Genomic DNA, 25,421 nt, shown 5'->3' with positions numbered 1-25,421 from the left:
CTGAGCACAGAAAACAGCAACCTTGTGCTTCTTCCCCATCTCACCTTCCTCCACTGAGTCTGTAAAATCTTTTATGCAGCAAAAAATACAAATGCTTCTGTTGGCTCAAAGCTTTGCCTACACACAGAGGAGAACAAATAGTACTATCTGCTGTTCTGGTGAAAGAATACGCCTATGTGTACTCTTTCCCAACAACCAATGTGTTGTGGATTTCCTGAAAGTCTTTATTAGAAAATTACAACCACAGCAACACCCAGGTGTTCAGGTTTTGCCTGTTTTCCATAGAAAATTCAAACACTGCGAGAAGCAATGGTAATAGGAGGCTCCAACCATCTGAGAACTACTTATTGCGTTGTTTTTTTGTCTTGGGGCAGGGCAGCATCTACCAGCAGAGTAATCCTCAGAGTACCTGTTTATCTGATAGGTATTGCTGAGGGGAAATATCTTCCTTAAATTCATCCATCAGAGCTTTAGACAGCATTCTATGAAAACATGGTATCTAGGTACTAAACAGTATCTGATTTGATTGAAGACTTTATGCAGCTACTCATTCTAGAGCAACCCTGTCAGTACCAGTTCTCTTCTACTGAGCCCCTTCTTTGGTGGTAAACAAAAATCATCTTCAATCAGTTTTTCTTATCAATAGGTACTTGAATGTCGTGGGATTTTTCGTTCTCTGTCTGAATAGTAACACAGTTTAGGCAAAGAACAGGAGACTGAGAGGGAACAGAATAGCCCAGGCAGTGAATTACCCAAAGGGAACAAGCTGGTCTCTGTGCCCACATGTAAATACAGCAAGGGAGATCCAGCTAAGTGAGTGACCAAGGGTTTCTAACTAAAAATCTTTAAGAAATCAGTTTTGATGGCTAATCTGCTTTGCAGAATATACGTCACTGAAAGCTCAGAAAAACAGGTTGCACAAACACATTCTTGTGAACCACACAGGTATTTCTGCAGGGAAGCATTTTCTGTGGGGACTTCCCCGATGTTACAAGGTCTATGGGACAGACCCTTAGCTGGGGTGAGTTGCCACCTTGACCTCAGCAGCATTGAAACAGTAATCTAGCATTTCTTCTTGTTGTCCAATCTCCCCTTTCCTAAAATACAGCTGCTAAATATTAACATGAAAAATACTCAGCAGATTAAATTAAACGGTCATTTCCGAATGTTGCACATTGCTACAGGAAACCATGAAGCTGCTTTTACAATTCTCATTTAAAAGCTCTTCCAGCAATGCTGCTGTTATGGTAAAGTTTGTGAGTGGAAATACAGAGGGCGACCCAGCATTTTTCTAGAAATATGTCTTCATAACAGTGATGAAGATTTTATTCTCTCTACCAGTTGTAAATAGTCAAACTTACAGCAATCTACTCAAACCTTTAGTGCTAGCTTTACTGTGCAGTTACAGTACACATACCCAGGCAAAGCTTTCCAGAAAAATAAATGGAAAAAAAAAAAAAAAAATCTGTGTTTTGTTTTCTTGTTTCCTCTTTTATTTTTCTTCTTTTTAATATTTGTTTTGCAGTTTTTCTCTTTCCAGAATTTGGTCTTCATGATATTTTAAATTTGCATCACTTCTGTTATTATTTCAATATTTTTCCTTTATGAATAATTACTTTTCCTTTACATTTTTTCTGTCCTACACTATTGAAATATTGAAAAAAAAATTTAAAACCTATTAATTTTATCTATTGGTGGAGGATTTCTATGAAATAAGCCAGAAAATTGCCCCTTAGGTGAAATAGCTACCAACAAGAGCAAATCACCCTTTCAGACATGCAATAGTCTCAAAGGAGACAAAATTTTTTGAAGACAACCTCATTGACAATTTTGGTAGGTACCTATTATGAATCATTTCTAAACAGTAGGAAATTGAATAAAAAAATTGTGATTGCAAATACTCATTGCAGAGTATTTGAAAGGCATGACTGAAGAATGAATGCCCCACCCCCTTCTAATTAATTGGACTAGTCATGCATGAATTAAGAACATGCATAAGCTTTGCAAGATGTCCATCATGTACATAGAAGGGGGTAAGACAGAACTCTGGGAAGACTGTTGCTTCGTTATGGACTCATTCAAATTCATTCATTTACTGCAACTTAAATACCAGTTAGAATCCACTGAATTACTTAACTCTCCTGTTGAAGAGTTGAAATGAGAGCAATGTCACTAATGAGAATAAAAATGATGAATTCCTATTACTCATTTACTTCATAGGGATTAAGGCAGGAGTTCTAAGGAAATTAATTCTGTGTTCAGTTCTGGGCCCCTCATTAGAAGAGGGGATCATGTCCAGAGAATGGCAACAGAACAGGGGACATGTCTGGAGCACAAGTCTGGTGAGGAGCTGCTGAGGGAGACAGGGGTGTGCCTATTCTGAGGAAAAGGAGGCCCAAGGGAGACTGTATTACACTCTACAACTACCTGGAAAGAGCTTGTAGCCAGGTGGGGGTCGGTCTCCTTTTCTATATAAAAGCAATAGAACAAGAGGCACTAGAGGAAATGGCCTCGAGTTGAGGCCAATATCAGCTTTAGACTCAAGCTGATCTTTAAAGTCCCTTTCATTCCAAGTTCCTATCAATTTGTGTCAGGGGAGGTTTAGATTCAATATTAGGAAAAACTTTTTTGTGGAAAGGATTATTAAACATTGGAACACGCTGTCCAGGGAAGTGGTTGAGTCACTGTCCCTGGAAGTATTTAAAAGACATGTAGATGCAGCCTTTAGGGACATGGTTTAGTGGTGGACTTGGCAATGCTGGTTTAAGGGTTGGGCTTTATGATGTTAAAGGTCTTTTCCAACCTAAATGGTTCTAAGATTCTATTATTCTAATACTTGAATTGCAAGACACATGCTTGGAGAAATTTCTGATTCTAGACCATCCTCCTCAGGATGGGATGGAGAATGATGAAAAAAGCACATGGGTCAAGCTGAGGACAGGGAGGCTCCTCAGCAATTAATCAGGGGCAAAACAAAGTCATCCTGGGGAAAATTAATTTAATTTATTGCCAATTAATACCAGAGTAAGACAGAAATAAACCCAAACTCAAACCTAAACTCACCACCTCCTCTCCTCCCTCTCTGCCTCATTCCTATGCTCAATTTCACTTTTGACTCTTTCAGCTCATCCCCTCTGCCTTGAGCAGCACAGGGGGATGGAGAAATGGGGGTTCTAATGAGTTCACCATTTTCCTACTTCTTCCTCCTTCCTGAGCAGTAAATGGTCCCCCATGGACCACAGTTCCTGTCAAAAATATCTGCTCCTGTATGTGCTCCTCTCCGTGGCTGCAGCCCCTGCCAGGAGACTTGCTCCAGATGGGCTCTCCATGGCTTGCAGCTTTCCTCACGGCACATCCACCTGCTCCAGTGTGGGGTCCTCCACTGGCTGCAGGGTAATCTCATCTGGTGCCTGGAGCACCTCCTCCTCCTTCTCCACTGACCTTAAGTGTCTCCAGGATGTTTATTTTCCACTCACTCCTTTCAAAGCTGTTGAGCAGCGTTTTTGACCCTTTTTTATTTATCATGGAGGTGCTTAGCAATGCCATCCAATGAGCTCAGCTTTGGCCGGTGGCAGGTCCATCTTGGAGCTGGCTGGGTTGTTTTCTTCCAGAACTCACCCTTGCAGCCCCCCAGCTACCAAAACCTTGCCACACAAAACCAATACACTTCAAAAGCATAAGTCTCTACAGAGCTGAAAAACACGTTCTCCTGTGCCCATTGTTTATCTACAATGAACACATTTTACTTATTAGAATACATACTTCATCTCTAGTAATTATGGCAACAAAATTCTAGATCCCCCATCCATTTATACTATTTATAGTATAATACATATTTCATGCTTCTTAGAACAGCAGTTTCTTTTCACTTCCATAATAATAGCAACTCTAAATATCTGCATTATAGTAAGTTTCATATTTAGTTTGCCCTGGCAGAGTTGCTTAGTATTAGCCTAAGTCCAGCTTCACTAGTTGCTTTCCTTCACTCTCAGTGTTTTTTCACACTCACACTTGCCACAAAGCTGTATCAGCCCCACCGGAAGGTTATGAATTGCTTCTCTTGGTTTGATCAGCCCACAGTGGTTACACTAAGTGCACTACTGCTGGATTTCTGTCAGTGAGATTTTTTTTCAAATCAAGTTGTGAAAAGAAGAAAACCAACGTACTGTTGTACAATGCAGTTTTATTTTTTTAATGAAATGCCCTAGCATCATAAAACAGAACTCATTTTCTAATCTTGAAGCCAGCAAGATTGGGAAAAAAGAAAAATCAAAGTTGGTTTTCCTATACATAATTTCCATACTAAGATTACATTCCGAGAAAAAAAATCCCTAGAATTAAAATGTAAGCAGACATTACTTACACAGCTCTCTTAAAAACAAACTGGACATGTCATACAACTCACATATGGTGCTTTGCTAGTTTAATATGCTACAATAGAATTATTCAAATGCAACTATGCAGCTTTTCTATTACCTAAGACCTTTTAATTTTATTATGTTGCAATATTTTTATTATTTACTTCACACTTCCTTTACCATACTATACAATATTCTTTTGTCCTTTTCTGGTGGCTTTTTCTCAAAAAGGAGACCTTCACTGTGGCTTTCTTTGGAAACAACAAGCACTCAGTTGCAGATACTCAAATATTCAAAGCATTTCAATATACATTCACTATGAGATTAAGTCTGCATTTTTCAAGTAGGGGTCTCATGACTTGCTAGTAAACTAATGGAGAGAGCTGGTTAGTATTTATTCCAGTTCTCATTGATGAGAATGTGCTCTGGATAGCTGCAATGCCTCAAACTCCCCCACTCTTTGTAAGCTGAGTGTGCACAAGAATTACTGTAACTTGGAAGTCTGGGTACTCTCACAATATTCATGAATTAACCACAATTACTGCAGACATCTTTTAACAACTGACACTTTCAAAAAATATTCACATTCGTAGAACTGCATAATTTCATTTTCAATGGGATGTTAGTTCAAAAGTACTATTTCACTCATTAAACATGGCTTTAAAAATACAGTATATGTAACGCCTGTGTTACAAGTGTCAGAAAAACATTGGATGAGTCAACATTTCAACTCACTGTATTAATAAGGAAAGCAAAGAGCAGTAGTTTTGGAAAAGTATTCAAGTATTTTCCTGAAATACTATATAACAAAATAAAGATCCTAAACTTCGTATGATTGTACTTGAGGCAAGTATAATTTGCAAGTGCTTTTTGTCGTATAGAGCAATATGAATAATACTTTGTAACAGAGATATAGCACACAATTTTGATAATACACAAAACTGGAATGTAAATAGCTTCAATAGAAAAAAATAACCTGCCATTTGTAACAATATTCAAGTGCTTCAGTAATGAAATGACCCATCACCATGGCTTACATTGACCAAATATATGAGAAACATGAACCTAACACAAGCTGGATGACAGAAGTACCAATAAATATACATGAATACAGAATCATCAGCTGTTTGGATGCAAAAAAAACCTCAGACACAGTAAGTTTTAAAGAGAACTTTAAACCTAAAAGAACACTTATAAAAAGATAAAATAGAACTGGGGCTAACTTCTGTCCTCAAACAGGAATAAGTCTGTACAAGAAGAGCAAAATTTAGCCCCAACCCTGGACACAAAACATGTATGTGCCACAATACACAACTATACACAACTTAAATAATCACTCCATAGCTCTATATGACAGTCTAATGTTTTTTATTATAAAAACAAATCAGCACAGTGCATTCATGATTTGTCAGATGCCAGTTTCTTCCCTTGGCTTCACAAAACAAATTATTTGTTTCATATTTAGTTAAATTATTTTAAGGACTTCCAATCATCAGATCATATTTCTAAACTTAACATTTCAACATCTTATTTTGCAGAGACATTTTAACATATGGAGTAGAATGTCCAAAGAATTGTGTACTGAAGAGGGAAGCTTTTAATATGTTAATACTAGATATTTTTAAAAAATTAAAACTTGCTGGTGTTTGAGAACTTATTTATATTTTCCCTTGTCTGTGCCTTCCTGATATTATACAAGTATTCCTGCAATTTGCTTGCAAGACTTTTCAGTTGCACTGTGTGGTATTTGGTATCATCCAAACAGTCATAAAACCTTTTATAATCCCAAAAAGCATGATGCAAGGAAGCCTTCAAAGACAGAATATATAGGATGAGGTGTGACCTGTATATAGTTGTGCTTTTATTTTTCAAATATTTGTACACTATTATTATTATTACTACTTAAAGCCAGGAATGTGTGTTTGAATTGCATTGATAAGTTGCAAGGTATTGTCAGAATTACAAAATGAAAGATTTTAATTAAAAAAAAAAAGATGCGAATGACAACACCGTTGTCCAGCATTTAAGCCACATGCAACTACATAACACTCCCAGCAGAAAACATCTTCTCAGACACTGAAAATGTCTTGCCTTGGTGCCAGTGGGAAGTCCAATGTTTCATAACATTTAGATATTATTGCAACACAACTACAAAATTAGCTCTCTAGAAAAGCACAGAGAATTTATCAGTCATCATGAATACATAGATATAGGCCAACCCTCTCTTTTCTAACATAACAGATTACATTGCTCCAAGATATATTTTAATGATTACAATGGTTTTTTTAAAAAATGACACAATGCAGTAAGATGTCTAAAATTATACTGAAGCCATAAAAAAAAATCTAAAAGTTTAAAATACTTGTCAATTTGACTAAAATGCATATTTACTCAATTTCCTTGAGCTTCTATTTTTTTCTTCTCCCCATTGGAGGAACAATGTTTATAGTAATTGTTCAACACTACTCTGGCTGTAGGCAGCTTCATCTTTACAGTTTTCCTCAATTCCCCTTGCAAACAGTTTCATTAACTGGCAGTGAACCCTGAAAAATATAGAAATCAATTAACAAGACATAAATGGGTGCCACATATTTAATTCTAATAATTTAATTGTAATAATCCATTAATTTCAAGCAGTTGGACAAAGTTCCTTACTCCTGACTACAGAAACCACACTCTCATTTTTGATTCAATCCTCCCCTGCAAAGAGGGCTGGATGCTTTCATGTATCCTCTTTTACTCCCCTTGTCTACACAAGAAGTTCTATAGACACTTAGATGAGCCAATCTTTTACAATATACAGCATTTATAAAACTCACCTTTGGACTGCTAAGTGATTATGTTTTAGTGGAACACACTTGCATGTAAATACTATGGTTTTGGTTCCCTTTGCTCTAAAAACAACAAAACAAGCAACCAAAACCAATCCAAACAACAAAAAAAAACTCCTTTCAAATTTCACAAACTTCTTTGCTAATTTGAGTATTTGCACAACTGCAAAATTCTTCCTCTGTATGCAAAGATCGGAGATAAGACTCTGTGCTGTGTGCCAAAACACAAAGTAGGGGACATACTCAGTATTTCTGTAAGACAAAGAAGCTTACTTAAGCTAAATAGGAAAAGCTATTGCTCAGAGTAATGAGGCATTGCACTCATTTGAAAAGAATCCTTCCAACACCATCTTCACTTTCAGCACTTTAAGCACATAATACCAGTCCCTAAGAAGTAAGTATGACTTCAAAGGTAGGGCCATCCATCTCACTCAGAGTGATCATTTACAACACATATGGTCGCAGTATTCTCTGGAAAGGATTCAAAACTGTAACAAAAATATTTAGGTTTATTATCAGAAGACTCAAATTTGCTATGCACAGGCATCTTTCTGGGATGTCTTTATGAACATCAATGAGAAGGCTTAATGTGTTCTGCTATATAGACAGAAAAATCGAAGCTTACCTCACTTCAATTGCTGAACTATCCAGAGTTTCTCCATCACAGTTCCAGGTGCTATTAACAATATTACAGCAGCAGGCTGGATGATCTCTGCAGAACTGGCCAAAACGTTTCTTTACTATGTCCATGACATTGCTTTCATTGTCTTCTGAAAGCTTTGATGTAAATTGAAAACACTTCACCCGATAAACGTCTACAAATGGAAAGTCAAACTAGGAAAAAAAAAGAAATGGGCAAATCAGGCAATTACAAGTTAATACATTTGATGTGTAAAGCAACTCAGCATGCAGCAATTTGTACTCAAGGACAGTCTGTCCACTCCAATCTTCTAGAGAAGCTTACCTGAGACACAAAGTAATTTTTGTTTTTGAAAAACTGCACAAGTCAAAAACAATAAAGCCAAAATGAAACCTTACTTCTCAATGGTCACTGTACAGATAACCAGATAACAGGTTCTGAGATTATGAGTAAATGGATTATAAAGACTATTTTAAACAACATATAAAAATTATTATAACATGATACCAAAGTGTTGGAGACTGATGGTTTATAGCTTAAACATCTTTATGAAGGACTTTTGCCTATTATAGCAAAGCTGTATTAAAAAAACTGCATGGAAGACCACCACACCCTGAACGTGCTTCCTGACTGAGGGCCTGCACTGCAAACTGGTGGAGATCAGATACAGTGATTCAGGTCTGGCTGGGGGAGAAGAATACATTCACAGGAGGATTAAGCCCAGCACCTTCGGGGTGGAGGCCCAGCCCCAGGGTTATCAGCTGCCAGGCTCGAACAGACCCTCACACCAAAGGGTGGTGGGGAGAGATGTTCTGGGTGTGTGGTGAAAAAGCCTCTGGTGAGAGGCAGTGAACACCCATCTTCTGCTGTGCAGATCAGCTCAGCTGTGGAGACCCTTCGCCTCGGGAAAGCCACATCTAAGGGACATCCACATCAGGGACAGCAGATGGAATGTCATGGCCCATCAAAGGCCCACCCCCAAAAGGGTCCCCAGACCCTGCACCAGAGCACTGCCCATGATACAAAATGATGCAACAGATCCACAGCCTTGCAAGGGACAGTGTCAAATTTGACCTCCCCAGAGAAGGCACGTGGGTGTTCCCATCTGGCCCAAATGTATACTAATTCACTGGATTCTATACTTTTTGGTGGGGGACCCTCACCACCAGGAAGACCAGTTGGAGGGAAACAATGAGACGTTGTTGGGATCCACGGAAGGGTGATATGTTTCTGCTTAATCTGTCTCTGTCACTCTCCCTGTCCCCGCTCCCCCCTCTCCTTTTTCTATTTCTTTCTTTCTTTTCTCTTTCTATCTCTTTGCCTTTTTTACTATTAAATAAAATATATCATTCTTTTGGTTTCAACATCTAACCTCATTTGGTTTTAATCAAGTTTTGGGGTGTACTTCAAACCTTTCTGAGTTCGATACATTTTATTCACAGAGACTTAGTTTTCTCTGCTCTTCTGTGCTTAGACTGGATCTCAACACAAAGTCAAAAAGGTTTGGATTGTATCTTTGTGTCATCCTCAGGACCTGTTCAAACACAGTCCTTAAGGCTTTTCTGAAAGTCTTCTGCTTTTGCACTTGGAACAATGCCCTGAAGGCGAGAATTCCATGGCAGTGTTATCAAATCACAGAGCTGGGGGTACATGAAGAATAGAGGGCAATATTATTGCATTCCAAAAAAAAAAAAAAAAAAAAAAAAAAAAAAAAAAAAAAAAAAATTAACTAGTTAATTGAACTAGAAAAAGCAGGTCAATTAGAAGATTGCTCCTAAAACTGAGGCTGCAGATTAACTCTACAATACTGTACAGATGCTTTAAAACAGGCTTCATTAATTGAAGGAACAATAAATTAGAGGATGCCCCCATCTGCCCTGAAAGCAACTTAACAGATATGGAACTAAATATTCAGCAAGCTCTAGTAAATACAGACAGGTCATTTAGCAAAGGCCATGGAGTATGTCTGGGTGTGTTTATGAGAAGGGGATGGCAAGGAAGCAAATGTGAAGAAACAGTTTACTCACAAATCAGTATGTATGGGTGTACAGTCACCCTTTTCTTCCTTTTTTTTCACATTTCCTTAAGTTTTCAAAAAGGGTTTCCCACTACTATGGTGGATACTAACCTGAGCTAAGGACATATGTACAACCCTGCATTTAATCTCCACTGCAAAACCAGCATATCCCAGAGAGAAATGAGAAGCACTGGAAAGGAAATGGCTATAGTGAAAACCAGAAAAAGCAGAGATGGAGACACCTCCTAGGTCTTAAGTTCCCTCAACTTTTAACCATAAAGAACTGTAAAGTCATCAAACTCTATGCTTGGAAGCAGTGGCTCCTGGACCCAGTGGGGCTCATTTAACAGTGTGCTGGTCCAAACTGCTCTGATGCAAATGCTGGTATCCATGGCTGCATCGTCACCCGTGTCTATGCAGAGAGCACCCGAGCTCTCACGTCTCAAGCCTAAGCAGAATGTTGTCCCTTGATAAATGTTACAGCCAATTTGAAAGGTAGCCAGGGGTGGCTTCAAATGATCGAAAATATCAAAGGAACAGTGAGTGAGAAGGTGTGAAGGGAAGAGGAGGAGAGAACAGTGGGAAGGACGAATATGGACACATTCACAATGTCCCAGGGACTGGCAATGAGGAAATAAAGGGAAAAAAATCTATCCTAATTCTTTTACAGAGGAAGAAGAGTAGCATCATAAACATTCAAGATTTGTATTGCTTTTATGCAGTAGATATGACATTAGTCCATCGTTCAGAAAATTTCCAGAACATATTAATAATATCAGGTTGTGACAAGTATTAAATATGTGTATATACAGCCATAGCTCTGTTTCAACAGATACTACGAGCCAAAGCAGTGATGAATCTTCCCTCCTGACAGCTACAACGCATGCAAGAAATAATTTTGAAGCTGAATGCATAAAGCTCATATCCTGGTCACTTACACGTAGTAAAATACTGCTAAAAGCCTGCAGTTTACAATCAAACTGCAGTTCTGGAAACTTTCTTCTAAATCACATTTTTATACAGTTCACAAAAGTGATTTATTATGCTTCACCACATCTACCTCAGCTATTCATGCTGTGAGCAGTTTTTCATGACAACTATATAAGGGCACAGTTGTGATAAAATAACTTTACATATTGTCCAAACAGCAAATACATGGAAAATGTTACAAAACTGAATTCCGTTGGCAGAAGTGGAAATTTGTTAGAATGCTATGGCCAAGGAGTTGAGTTTGGTAAAATGTTTTGAGCTGCTTTATTTTTTATGATACACATGCTGAGATTGCATCACCCAAAATGTATAAATTTTAGAAAAACAAACAAACATACTTTATAGATGTTATTTCTGTCATATAAGAATACCAATATTTACACCTTTGATGGACTGTCTATAATTCACTGTCAAAAGGAATACACACCTGATCGTCTTGGTTTGTGTGTCTGACAAGATACCGTAGAAAATCAAATCTGGAGCATTTCCGAACTAGAATGAGGTCTGCTGAACCATCTGCCAAATGAGCTGCTGGTGAAAGACCTTTTGGACTTCGTGGACAGGCACAGCTCATACTTACTGCATTGATGGCTAGAAATTTCCCTTTTACAACCTTCCACTCTTCTTCACCTTCTGAAACATATCAATAAAGACATGGAGATAGGTAATAATTTGATCTACTCACAAGAACACTAAAAAGCAACCACTGGCAACTTAAAAGTCTTCCCTGGGCATATTCATGTATTGTCAGTAAATATCTAAAATAAACTACATTTTAAAAATTACATTTTTAAGTATCTGTTTTTCACACACTTAACATAGAAAGTTGCTTTCTCCCTTCAGACTGTGACTATCTCCCAAAACTGCTTGCCTGTTCTGGCATATGAATGTCAAATTCAGGATCAGTGCTATTTGGGTAAACTGGCAAAGGCATAGGAATGGAAAAGAGAGGCAAGTTACAGCTCTCGTAGTGTGAAAGTTCAGAGGGATTAACTTTTTAAAATTCTATTTTTGCTCTTCAACAATCTTAAATAAACAATGATGCAAAGATCGTAGTTTAGTATTTGGTTTCTAAAGCAATATTCCTCTTCTGCCTCAACGCTACAAGTTAATATTTTAAAAAAAGACAAAGGGAAGAGATGACTCAGCAAGGACCAGCAGGCAGGATATCAGGAGTCTGTTTCCACCCCAGCCCCAAATGTCTGAAGATTAGAACTATTAACAGAGTTAAACGTCCCTGTGTGTAAATCTTCAGAGATTTCTAGAAAACAACACAAAGTCTGTTTTCAACACCATGAAACTCTGTTGGAGCTTACATCTAGACTGAGCTCAAATGTGTGCTGGCATTGATACTACCAGGAGGCAGAGGAATTTTCTAGAACAAAGAAACATTGGCAGGCAAAGCAGAGTTGTTACCTAAACTGTATTTTCTTGAATATGGATAAAAATATATGAAAAATGCCTTCTTTTATTTTTAGATTACACATAATTGTCTTCCTTATCACAATAAGAAAAAGCCAAAAAGCAGCCATAACACTCTTTTTCTCCTTCCAAAAGTGGACTCATTTCAAATGAACAATTCCACAGAAGTAATGACTGCAAAATAGACTATGGACATACATGTTGGGAGTTCAGGAGTGAAGTGTCATGAGGGGTAAAATTAAGGAGTGAACAAGAAATGCTGAAGTTTGTTTATGTAAAAAAGGTAGAGATTTTGAGGAATGTTAACTGGTATGGACTTGAACATCTAACATTATTCAGTTCCCCACATTTTGGTTAACTTGCAATGATTTTCAAGGTGCTTTTGTGATGGGACTACAGACAATATTTATGCTATGTATTTCATGTCCTGAAATTCTGATATTCCTTACTGTCTCAGTTTTAGGAACTTCACATTTACTTTAGAGAATCAATATCACAATTGTCTAGGTTATTTTGAACCTGAAGTCTATTATGCACTAATTTTGAATTGACATGTTCCAGGCTCTAAATATCAGAAAAGAGAAAAAGAAAAAAATTGTTTCCAAAGTATTTTGTAGTTGCTCTTCACTCTTTGAACTTCTCTCATTTCCCGGAATTTTTATTCATTGGAACTTCTTACTGTCCACTCTCTAGTAACAGAACCAAGAAAAACAGTGTTCCAGGAAAACCATGTAAGCTTATAATGTGACAAAAGACTTAAAGAAAACAAAAAACTTTATTATAATTTTTCCATCTAGACTATCCCCTCTATCTCCTGAGAAACAAATCAGAAATAGCAAGAAAAAACTGCAGCTTTTAAATTCAGCATTTTTGCTTCATTTGCCACAGTGCTTTTTAGTATTGCTTGCTTTACTGCTGATCTTTTTATGTTGTTTTCAAACAGGACATTACTGAAAGAAGTAATTTAAATCAGATTCAAAATGTGCATGTTAAGAGAGATGAGACAGACCTAAATGTCAGACTATAGAATGACTGTTCAGGCTGCAGGCAAATGACAAGACCCTGCTCTGAGACGAAGGTAACTGAACAGAACATAAACTACTGGAACTGGAAACAACAAGCATTTTCTGATACACAAACAACAAAATGAAAACAACACCTTTTATTAATAAATCCTTTTGCTGTTTCTCTGAGAAGCATTAGTAATTTGGTCATCAATGTTTCTAGATATGTATTAACATTTTAAGTATGCTCACTGTAGTAAGTCTCAAATTACTTAAGGTAAAATGCTTCTTTATTTTACTGTAACACATGGTTTTCATCTGGAATAAATTTCAGCATGTTACTCAAGAACACCTTCACTGTTCAAAGTAAGAACAAAGTCAGGGTATTAATCACGTTTTAAATGAACAACTGTTTTCATAACCATTTCGCAGTGTGTATCACTGTAATAACACAAATTATTTGCTCAAAGTATCTTTCCTACAATAGGGCAGTCATAAGCAGGGAGTGCATAAGTGGCACTCACTTCAATGGCCTATTGTGTACACACATTGCAAATTGCTGAAGTCAGCATAAAGTACTAGCACTCAACATTTACTCAGCACATGCACAGAGACTCCTGCACAGTTCAAAGAAATATGTTCAGTAACAACCAATCAGACATCCTTCTAAACTTATCTGAACCATACACAAACCCAGTAGGCACAATGAAAGAGTCTGCCAAGACACCCTGCTTGGGTGAAAAGCTTATCTGGAGATTTAAAATCCTTTCTATTGTGAATCAAAAGTAGCTGATTGTATTGTTCCCTTACCAGCACTGCATGGAGAAGAGACTGGACTGCAAAGAGAGCCAGCTACCAGAAGTAGAATGGAATAAAGTAAACAATATCCTACATAACCAGCTGCTTAATGTCATGTGCAATGTTGGCTAAAAGTGTCTTAATTGCTAACTAAGTCCTTTGCTGGATGAAAGGTAACAAAATGGCAGATTTAAAAACCAAACCAACCAACAAAATAACCAAACAACACACACAAACATGAAAAAAGGCAAATAAAACCCCCCCACAAACAAAAGAAAAAAGTTTGGCAATTTCTAACTACAATTATCTCTCAAAAAGACAGAATTTATTTCTTACCAAAAAGCCTACTGTCATATTTATGTTATTATTTATGCCCATTATTTATAGTCTATAAAAAATTCTTTAGCTGAACCTGGGCATAGATTAAAATAACCCAAGAAATATTCTGATTTGGCCATCTCTTGACTGTCTCGAAGATCTGAAAGCAGCAGCTGGGATGAAAGCACTAAACATGTGTAACAGGAATTCAAGTTGCACAGAAATCTTTGTGCTACCAGTGAATCTCCACAGTATGATGATCTTTTTGCTAAAAAATGCCTAGAACCTGGCACAGACACAGTGCAAAAAAACTGTAATTGTAAGATAATCTAGGTCACAAGGACCAAATGTTCATGTCAAGAAAATTGCGGTTGTATGCACTGGGCTCTACAAGAAGAAATAAAAACACAGTAAAGGACCCACAGGAAGCCTGCCTGCTCTTTAAGAGGGGTTTATCCAAGATGATGAACCAAAGCTGGAGGCAAAACCCAACTGAATCTATGTATCTTTCTCTAGCAAGGCCACAGGTGTACGAATATCAGTACTTCTTCCTGTTAGGATGTAGTAGCCAGAAATAAAGAGATACAACTAGGAGAATGACTGAACAGAATTCATTAACAGTTGTTTTAGCAAAAGGAAAATAAAGTTATGTCCATTAAAAAAAAAATGACACAAGTGTGCACAGGGGTTAGAATGGAGATAAAGAAGAGAAAAAGGATAGTGTAACTAGAGAAAGAGGACAGAAATCTCATTTATCATTTATAGTGAGTATTGGTGGAGTGTTGTACAGAAATACTTAAGTCCACTAGATCAGCTACTAGCTGTCCAAATTCACTGCCCCATATTAGGGTGACATTTGTGCTAACAAAAACAAAATTTTACGACTGATCTATTCTAAAAGTTATCTTAATGAACTGCTTCCTTCTATGACACCTCACAGTTTATCCATTCAGTCCTCACAAAAACCCAGAGTCCTAGCTCACAGAATATTATTTTTTCTAAAGAAAAAAAACTAAACACGCTGAAATATACAAGTAATTAGTATGATTTTATCAGAACTTTCTGAGGTCTGGGTGGAGGAGACACCTTAAATGTTTTTCACATACTTAGAATCATAGTATCATAGAATCATTTTGTTTGGGAAAGACCTCTAAAATCAGATGTCAAAATTGACATTGTCCAAATGTCAATTTAGCACCACTAAACCGTATCTGCCCAAGTGCCACATCCATGTGTCTTCTGAACACTTCCAGGACACACGAATGTTGATTCTACCACTTCCATGGGCAGCCTTTTCCAATGCTTGACAACCCTTTCCCCAAAGAGATTTTTCCTAATATCCAAACTAAACCTTCCCTGGCATGACTTGAGGTCATTTCCTCTTGTCCTATCGCTTGTAACCTGGAAGAAGAAAGAGAACCCCGTGAGGCTACAAACTCCTTTCAGGCATTTGGACAGAGTGATAAGGTCTCCCCTGATGCACCTTTTCTCCAGGCTATACACCCCCAGCTGCTCCTCACAGGACTTGTGCTCCAGACCCTTCACCAGCTCTGTTGTCCTTCTCTGGACATGCTCCAGCACCTCAATGTCCTTCTTAAAGTGAGAGGCTCAAAACTGAACACAGGATTTGAGGTGTGGCCTTACCAGTGCTGAGTGCAGAGGGCAATGACACACATGTTTTCTGTAAACTGAAAGAAACAATGGATTATCTAGTAACTCAGTGTTTAAAAAACCAAAATATATGAGCATTTGAACTGATATATTCTGAAAAATAATTATTTGTGTAATACTATCACATTTTACTTTTTTTGACAAATTACCTTCATGTTTTAATCCACATTCCTTGTGCTGTTCTGCCAGCTGTTTCTCACTTTTCTTGCAAATGTAACATCTGAAAACAAAAACACCATTCATTTCCTGAAAGACCTCCACTATTATGCATTTCAACTTTATTTTACCCAGTCATTACAAGATCTTCCCCCATCACAAGATGCAGCACAGCACTGACAACCCTCATGTGGCTGGACTCATCACAGCCCGGCAGGCAGTGCAGTTATTTAAGTACAGCTCTGAAGATTACTGGATGTCAGTGGTAACAGCAGCAGAGAGACATAAGATCACATAGGTTGGGAGGGACTGATGTGATCAAAGTTGGTCTTACAGGATCAGGATGTTCAGTGTCTTACTCAGCCGAGTTTTGAGGATCTGTGAGGGTAAAGTCCACAGACCTCTGAGCACCTTGTTCCAACATTTGACTGCTCTAACAGTGAAAGACACTGACATACTGGGGACAGTCCATCTCACAAGTGTTGAGTGCAGGGGAAGAATCATTCCTACCTGTTGACTTCCTTTCTGCTTAGAAAACTCAGTATAAGGTGGGCTTTCCTTGCTGCAAGGACATACTGCTAACTAAGGTACAGCTGCTGTCCACCAGGATCTTGAAGTTATTTTTGGCAGAGCTGCCTTCCAGCCAGTCAATACCCAGTCAACACTCTTACACGGGACTATTTCACCCCAGGTACAGGACATTTACATCTCCTGAACTTCAGGAGATCCCTATCAGCCATTTCTTCAGCCACCAAGATCCCTCTGAATAGCAGCCCTGACTTTCAACATAAACCACTCCTCCCAATCTGGTATCATCCACAAAACTGCTGAGATAGCACTTTCTGAGACTGTCCCAGTCATTAATAAGGACTCTGCACAGTATTAGGTCCAATACTGCCAAGGGACACCATTAGTAATTGGCTGCCAGCCAGACTCTGCATTCACAACCTTTCTAGTAGTCCAGCCAGTTTCTCACCCACCCACTTTCCTAGTCCACACCTCATCAAATTAGTTTTAACAGTACTACAGCAAACAGGACCATAGGTCCTGCTGAAGTCAAGGTATGTAACATCCACTGTTTCCCCTTCATCCGGGAGCCTGGGGACCTGTACGGCTTGGGGAGAGACTACATTAGTGAAAAATGAGATAAAGGGGTAACTTTGCAGCCTTTTTGATATATCTTATCACTATGTTCCCCATGCCACTAAGCAGCAGGCCCACAGTTCCTTCAGCCTTTTGTTATGATTGGTATATTTAAATAATCCCTTCATAAAAAGCAACACCCTTCACATCCCTTAGTGATTTCAACTCCACCTGAGCTTTGGCTTTTTCAATTTCATTCCTGCATGTTTAAGCAATATCTTTTGTGTTCTTCCAAAGTAACCCATTCCACTTTCACCTTCTTTTTACTACTCAGTTCTTTGCTCATTCAAGTTGCTTTTCTATCCTGGTTAATCAAGTTTCTGAGTATCAGAGTGGATTATTCTTGAACTTTGATGAGGTACCAACTAACTCTCCTATGCCTCTTTATACTCCAGGACAGACTCCCATGGAATCCTGCCAAGATCCCCAAATAAACCAAAGTCCAGGGTTGCAATTCTATGTCTTGTCTTGCTTAATACTCTCAGAAGTTAAAACTCTATAATCTCACAGCCACCACTGCCAAAATGGCCCACAACCATCACATTCCCACTTTTTATTTTCTGTAAAAAGACTGGCAGAGCAGTTGTTCTAGCCAGCCTGGCAATCATCTGCATCATCTATATCATTATCACACTCCAGGATTCTTCTAAATTGCTTGTGCCCAGCTCTATTGCCCTTCCAGCAGTTACCAGGAAGCAAAAAATCCGCTGTGAGGCACCAGGCATTCTTTACTCCATTCCTGACACCTGGATGCCAGCTTTCTCCCTCTGGAGCCTCTGCTGCATCAGGGCACCTGATGGGTCAGGATTGTTGCTCCAGCTGATACTAGAGACTCATCTGCAGCATGTCACAGCACTAGCACAGCAGTCTTATTGTTTCTGGACAAAGTTTGTGGTTCCTCTGTATCCTGCTGTGCTGTTTGGCGCTGTGACAAGTACTTCATCTCTGATAGCTAAACTTGTAGATAAAGAAGAATAATAAATACTAGTGCATAACTTCAAGCAGGTGAAAGCAAAGAGAAAGGAAGGAACACTGGGAGATTAAGACAGGCCCCCTGACTAAAGAAACACAGAATATCACACAGAATTTATACAGCATCATAGTAGTACACAAAAAACCAGGGTAGATAGGCTGATTCCTGAGAGGACTTGTCCTTAGGACAAGTCATGCCAGTTGTTGTCATGGCACTAAAACAACTGCTAAAATTGCTAGATCCAGTTACAATGTGAACACTTAAGAATTTCTGAATTATTATTTCCCTTTGTGGAAGCTACAAGGCATCCAGACTTTTGATTTCTTAGTAGTAACACAGCACAATATCTTCAGCATCTTTTAACTGGGTCCTGTGCTGTTATATTTTGCTTCCCTTAAAACTGAGGGAGGAGAAGAACCAGCTAACAAAATTTTATTAGATTTTTGTTTAATGACCTGATAAAATGAGGTGTTCTTTTTAATGAGTCAGTAATTTTTTTTACAAGCTTATCTCTTTTAGAGTAAGTGTTTTGATATTAAAACCAACACTTCTGTAACCTCTATTTATGTACGTTTTTAAATAGTTCACACCAAATATCCTGAGATAAACATTAGCCTACCCTGTTCTGCAGCTCTCTTTATCTCGTGGAGATCCGTGTGTATGTTTTGCTGGTTGATAAGCAATTGTTCCTTCATAATAATGATGAGAAAGAAAAGTCTTGAAGCCTACATAAAAAAGGCATTATGCAGCATTAAGTCATTATAAATCCACATGGCAAACATCTCTGCATACATTCCTTGATTTTTCCTCTCTTTCCTTTTCTAAGGACTGCAAAACAGTAGTAGCCCTCCTCAAGCTCAGAATTCTTTTTCTTATGATGTTTTAGACTGTAAGGAACAAGAAAATATCACAGTGCCACTCCAATGTTTTAACATTTGTCAGAAGTGCCATTATGCACTTGACATCTTTAAAGACCAACTAAAAAATTTAGTTATACATCACTGTTGAATCTTAAAATTGGCCTGCACTAAAATTCTCCTAATGCATCTTCTTTCCCTAACACAAATCAAAGGAAGCAAAAGATACTTTCCCCTAGGAAAGTGACATAGGATTTATTCAAATACTAGGTAACAAGACTAAATCACACATCTCTCTCTAATCAGTGCTAGAATAAGGGCAAGATTAACAATTCATTCCATCAGCTGAATGTTCAAGACAGAGGAGTGCCTATCTCTCTTTAAGTAACTAAAAAGAAAGTCATAATGATTAGGACAGAAGTTATTACTTTTTAGGCCATTTTCCATAGGTGGCCCATATTCAACACAACTTTATTGAGCCCACTGTCAACGTTAACCCCAAAGTCAAACCCAAAGAGCTTTACATAACACGATCCAATATACTTGGTGCTACAAGGAGTTCAAGTCTGTTTCTGATGTTTACAAGCTTCCGACAAGGTTGGTTTGGAGACACTAAACCAACTGCTCCAAAGTATTTACACACTGACAAAAGAATTCCAAAAATTACCTGAGTAGTCATATCTCATTGGACCCATCCACCGCTTCTTCTCACTATCTTTTAATATATCTCCATAAAAACCATAACCCAGCAATGACACGGAGTATTTCAAAAATGTGTTGTTGTGATGTACAGAAGAGACATCCAGAGGCTGACAGTCACCTATAAAGATCAGAAGTGCAAGGTTCTATTAAGACTTACTTTATTTGCAGCTGCAAACATGATAGTAACTTTAACATTGCGAAGTCATTAAAAATAAAAAATACATATTGCATTTATGTCAATATATATGCCATGAATGCATATACTTCTTACACATGCAGAAAAAAGAAAAATAATTTTTAAAACTAATTTAATCTCATACTTTAAAAGCATTAAACACTAAGTGAGAAGAAAGGGCTCAGTATGCTAAAAATGTATAATGAAGAACTTATACTCCTTTATCCTGTAGCAGAAGGAGGGGATAGAGTCACAGAACTATTTAGATTGGAAAAGACCTTTAGGATCAGAGTCCAAATGTTAACCCAGCCCTGTCAAGGCCACCACTAAACCATGACCCTAAGTGCCACATCTACACATTTTCTAAATATCTCCAGGGATGGTGACTCAACCACTTCCCTGGGCACACTGTGTAAATGCTTGACAGTCCCTTTCCCTGAGTGGATCGATGCAGTGGCTCCTGTACATCTCCTGGGTACTAAAACCTCCATGTCATGCTATCAGAGGATAATTTGAGCTGGAAGGAGCCTCTGGAGGTTTCTCATAAAACCTCACACTCAAAGCAGGTTCAGCTATGAGGTCACATCAGGTTACTCAGGGCTTGTCCTGTCAAGTCCTGGAAATCCCTAAGGACAAAGAGTACACCACTTCTCTGATGTCCTCCACGTGTAAGCTTTGGAGTGATGGTGGGCGTTGTGGGGGTGGGTTTTTTTGCTTGTTTGGTATTTTGGTGTTCGGGTTTTTTTGTTTCACTGGGAAGTTGGACCAGATGATCCACTGTGGTCCCTTCCAACCTGACCCATTCTGTGATTCTGGGACTTAATAACACAACTAAAATACTACGATATACTAAAGCCACATCTCTCCAATCCTAGTCCAAAGGCCTCAACTCCACAGATGCTGAACAGAGTTAACCATAGGTTAGTAAGAGAAGCACATGTGCAGCTCTTTGCAACATGAGACCCTAAAACTGCAAGTGTTAAATCAGTAATGATACCAAAAGGTGTTGTAACTCTAACTTGTCAAGGGAACATTGAATTGCCCAGGACAATTGGACAACTAGAACAAAATACTACTATTGAAGTGTACATGCACTGATCATAGCTTTCTCTTAGATAAACATATATATATATAGAGATATAGTGCAACAACTGATGCTGCTTACTGCATTTTACTATTTTCAAAAGAATGCCAGAATTCATGAAAACTTTAGCACCAAAGTTTCAAAATGTTATGATCCCTTGAAAATAATGAATTAGTATAGACCAAGCAATTAATTTTTAACCTCCTGTATTTCAAATCAGAGACTTAAATCCCAGACAAAAACTTTGTATTTCAACCCAGCCATTATGTTCAAATTATATTTCACAGACATAAAGACAGAACTAAATGAAAACAGTATTTTGGGCTACTTTCATAGTTTTCGTAACAAAACTGCAAACTGCGACCACCCACCTACAATGATATGAAGAGCTGAAGTTACTGGATCAGAAATGCCTACAGTTGAATAGCATATGCAATCTGTTGATCCTGAAAAACAGAAAACTAGGCATCAATTTGTATCTTTACAAAACAAGTATTATTGGCATAGTCCTCCACATAAATGCATTATGTTCCCTTGGTTTGCTCCTTTCTATTTTATGGAACAAAGTATATACAAGGATACTGTATTATTATTATTATTTAAACTGTAACACTCCCCCCCCCCCCCCCGCTCCCCTCCAATGAGTACAAATTATTGCTCTCCATACAAAGTACAAAAGTTTTCACAATATAAGCAATAAATATGTAGCAGTTAGTGAAGGGAAGTAAGTTAATTTACACAGAAAATTTCATGATTACATTATAGCTTTTATATCAAATGAGGTAGGCATACATTGATTCTCTTTTGTTTAAGATTTCTTGCTCATTGAAATCTCATGGAAAAAAGAGAAATTGACTGGTCTGCTGTTTTTTGTGGTACTGATCTGAATTCCAGGATGTCATCTTATACCAGAAACTTCTGCTCTGTTCTATTATTTGAAAATCAGTAAAAATACTTGCTTTCAGGAATTAGTTTCTAGATAGGGTAACAAAATGGATAGAGATGTACCTTTACAGTCTTGATGCAAAATACCTACAAGAAGAAAGGGGGGAAGCTTTAGGTTTCACCTATATGCTGTTTAGAAATGGACAATTCTCCCTGTTCCCTATAAAAAACAAGAGCCTAGATAGGGATCTGGTTTATACTCTGCGACAGGGACTTGGAACTCAGGTCCAGACATACAGAAGTGTATTTGTTGCAGCACCTAACACCAAATTTATCTTACAGTTTCTCCCATCCCTTCCATGAAACCGAATTCCCTCAAAGTCAAGGCTAGATATCTGAAAAGATAAACTTTGTCCGCATACATGTTTTCAGCTTTCCTACCAATACATTAGGCTGAAGAGGAGCTCAAATACAGCATACTTGGTTACTGAGGCCTTACCAAGTTGAAATAAAAACTAAAAATGGAGGAATGAGCAACCATTATTTAAAAAACACCTTTAGTTCTTTTTCACTTTGGAAATAGTCAGGGCATAAGCAGTTAAGAATAGGAGCAAAGAAAATCCTTTCTTCTCCAAGTCACTTTTCAGAAAATTGATACTACTTCCCCAACCTGTGAATGGCACGACAGAAGCTTCTACCAAGTAGACACTCTGCAGAAATTTGCCACAGTGAACAAGATGCAGCTCCAGGAGCCAATTAAAAAGAATAGAACAGGAATGTAGAACAAAAGAAACATTGGGACTAAATAGGTTGTCGCTACAACTGAGGTTCAGGACAGTGCCAGTGTATCATTACAGGCATATGCCACTGCAGGACAGAGGACTCCAATTTCCTACAGTATCATAACAGACAAGGTACACAGATCCCATGTAACATTTAAAGTTTTATAGCAGAAAATATTAAGTGGAGTTATGAAGCTGAAGCTATACTTTACTGCCAAGTTTTTCAGTTTCATATTGTCTCCTATGTTCATGAATAGAAAATTCTACTTTTGAAAAGAAAAACAAACAAATAATCCCTGAGAGATCTGACCTAAACTTTTACTGCTGAATGTACAAGCCTAACACTTTATCCAACATTTTTCATTTCTTCCAGATTTGTGTACATTCTGCTCCTAGAATTACTTCAGTCATGTTTGTCTTGATGTAAATAGAGCTTCCAAGTAGTCTTACACTACAGACGGAAGAAGAAGAGGGGAATTCATGCAAGCTACATTTCAACACCAGAGGTTCATCTCCCTATGATCTTCCATAGTCAATTAAAAGCTGATTCATCTGTTTGGCAACTACACTGAACTTATTTTCATTTCTATTCATTTACTAGCAAGGAAGGGCTAAAATTAAAACTGAAGTCTGAAATTAGTTCTGAGATTCTAAAACAGGAGACTGGGTAACATACCAACAGTAAAACATTTTTGGTTTTTTTCTGTTGGAGGTAGTAGTGTGGAGCAACAAAACCAGTGACCTATTTACATGGATGTAGCTACAGCATTCCTCACACACATGCCAAGAGAATGTAACTTGCCACAACACCATACCAAGCATGAACCTAACAGTACTTGTTTAAAGGTCACAAAAATGTTCATGACTAAGGTTTTGAGTCCTTTTGAACACTTCTTAACCAAATAAGACTTCTAGACCATTAGGTGGGTCGTCACTAGATGTGGAATCTACAACTGCTGAAACAGCACTCTGAACAGATGCACACACGAACCCACCAAAATCTGGGTTATTTCATCAGTATAAGTTAATATGAAAAGCAGGATTAGAATGTAAACATAGCTTGAATAATATCCCATGATTAATATCTTAGGATTGCCAGAACACTCAGTTTGGGGAAGAAGCTTCCCATAGAGCATGACCCTTGACTAATGTTAAGTGGTGGCTACTGTACACTCTGGCTAAACCAACAGAAAAATCATATACATACTCTGCCAGATTTTCTTTGGGGATTTTTAAGGGCAACAGCCTGAGTGAAGGAACATAAAAGAGGTTTTTATGGATTGCAGAGAACTGCATGCAAATGTGAAGAAAGTAGTTGGACTGCTTGCTAACTGGACCCTACTTCACTTAAAAAAAAGAGAGAAACATATTCAGTATAGAATCTAATTTTTGCATTGATTTGCTAGTAGAGAAGAAAATCAGCTTGCAAAGCAATGATTAAGTTGCAGGTTAAGACACTTACACACAGCTATTTGTGTGCATGTTACACTGCAGACAATATGCCAAAGCTTCTGTTCTGGTCAAGGACATCTTGTCAGGAATAGCTGATGGCAGCTTCAGCTTGAGTCAAGGTACACACTCATAGGCCTCAGTGGAAGGGCCTTAGGAAGCAAGTGACAAGCTGATGCAACAGAAGATCAATGAGCTCTGCTGATCCTATTGACCAGATGCCCCCCATTATAATATGAATTTAGATGCCCATCTCACTTGCAGATACCATATGTAAGCATGAAAGTTTGAGTGTCAGTTTCAAACTGAAACTTACCCTAAGGAGATTAATTCCTTCACCTAAAATGCCACCAACCACCGGGGATCAAGTGCTGCAGATTACTCTGCTTGTCCTCCCAACTCCTACTCTAGTACAACAATTGTCTTGCACAGGGCCAGTACATTTCAACAATGGTGGCACCATACCACGATACCATATGTAGATGCTGAATGTCTGAAATCTCCCAGCTAAAGAAAGCTCTCATCCCAGATACTTTGAGATTAAGAACTCATTAAAAATATGAAGTATGTAGAGGGCACAACAACTTATCTTTGTTAAAATAAGCATAATTACTTTTAATCTTTACCATACATTGCTCATTTTCCCTGAAGTCTGTTTTTCATTAGGAGGTATCATACACCCACATAGTTGTTATACAGGCAAATTCTTCTTTGTTCTTTTCCTCCCCAAATATGAGAAATGCAATCTTTTATATAAAATACATTTAATTATTTAAAAATTAAGGAAATCTCTCCTTTTAATTAATCAATCACAAGGAAGAATGATCAAGGTATTTATTGAAGTATAAAAGAGCATGTACTCCACATGATTAAGTTTTGCTACAGCAATACTAAAGAAAGCAAAGTGATGGACTGCATTACACAGAATGTACTATAGCTAAATCACCAGATTTCCCCTTTCACGTGAACATTGCTAGATGTTTGTGAGTAGAAAAGTCATGCAGACAGGTACATTCAGACACCACTTCACAAGTTTAAATTCGTACTAGAACCACCAAAGTGGTTAAGCAAAACCAGAAAATTTGCTGGTTGTATGGAAGAGTTCATGCCATTGATTGATGGACCAACAAAGAAAGTCAAAGTGCTAGACTTAATCATCTGAAACA

At 37.9% G+C, this 25,421-nt stretch overlaps 1 protein-coding gene across 1 annotated transcript in view; it reads right to left on the bottom strand.

Annotated features, from left to right (window-relative positions):
• Positions 1–5,705: 5,705 nt before the first annotated feature.
• The window catches only part of CERK (ceramide kinase), a 41,678-nt gene continuing 21,962 nt past the window's right edge, over positions 5,706–25,421 (bottom strand). Inside the window, exons 7-13 of the mRNA XM_032106260.1 lie at positions 21,511–21,585; positions 19,846–19,998; positions 18,941–19,046; positions 16,199–16,269; positions 11,264–11,469; positions 7,815–8,023; positions 5,706–6,901 (exon numbers count right to left, since the gene is read on the bottom strand). Coding sequence (XP_031962151.1) covers positions 6,802–6,901; positions 7,815–8,023; positions 11,264–11,469; positions 16,199–16,269; positions 18,941–19,046; positions 19,846–19,998; positions 21,511–21,585 — 920 coding nt within the window. The 3' untranslated portion in view covers positions 5,706–6,801. The remainder of the gene's footprint in view (positions 6,902–7,814; positions 8,024–11,263; positions 11,470–16,198; positions 16,270–18,940; positions 19,047–19,845; positions 19,999–21,510; positions 21,586–25,421) is intronic.

This window comes from Corvus moneduloides, chromosome 4, assembly GCF_009650955.1.
Source record: "Corvus moneduloides isolate bCorMon1 chromosome 4, bCorMon1.pri, whole genome shotgun sequence".
Lineage (NCBI taxonomy): Eukaryota > Metazoa > Chordata > Aves > Passeriformes > Corvidae > Corvus > Corvus moneduloides.
This window is presented reverse-complemented; position numbering and strand designations above follow the sequence as displayed.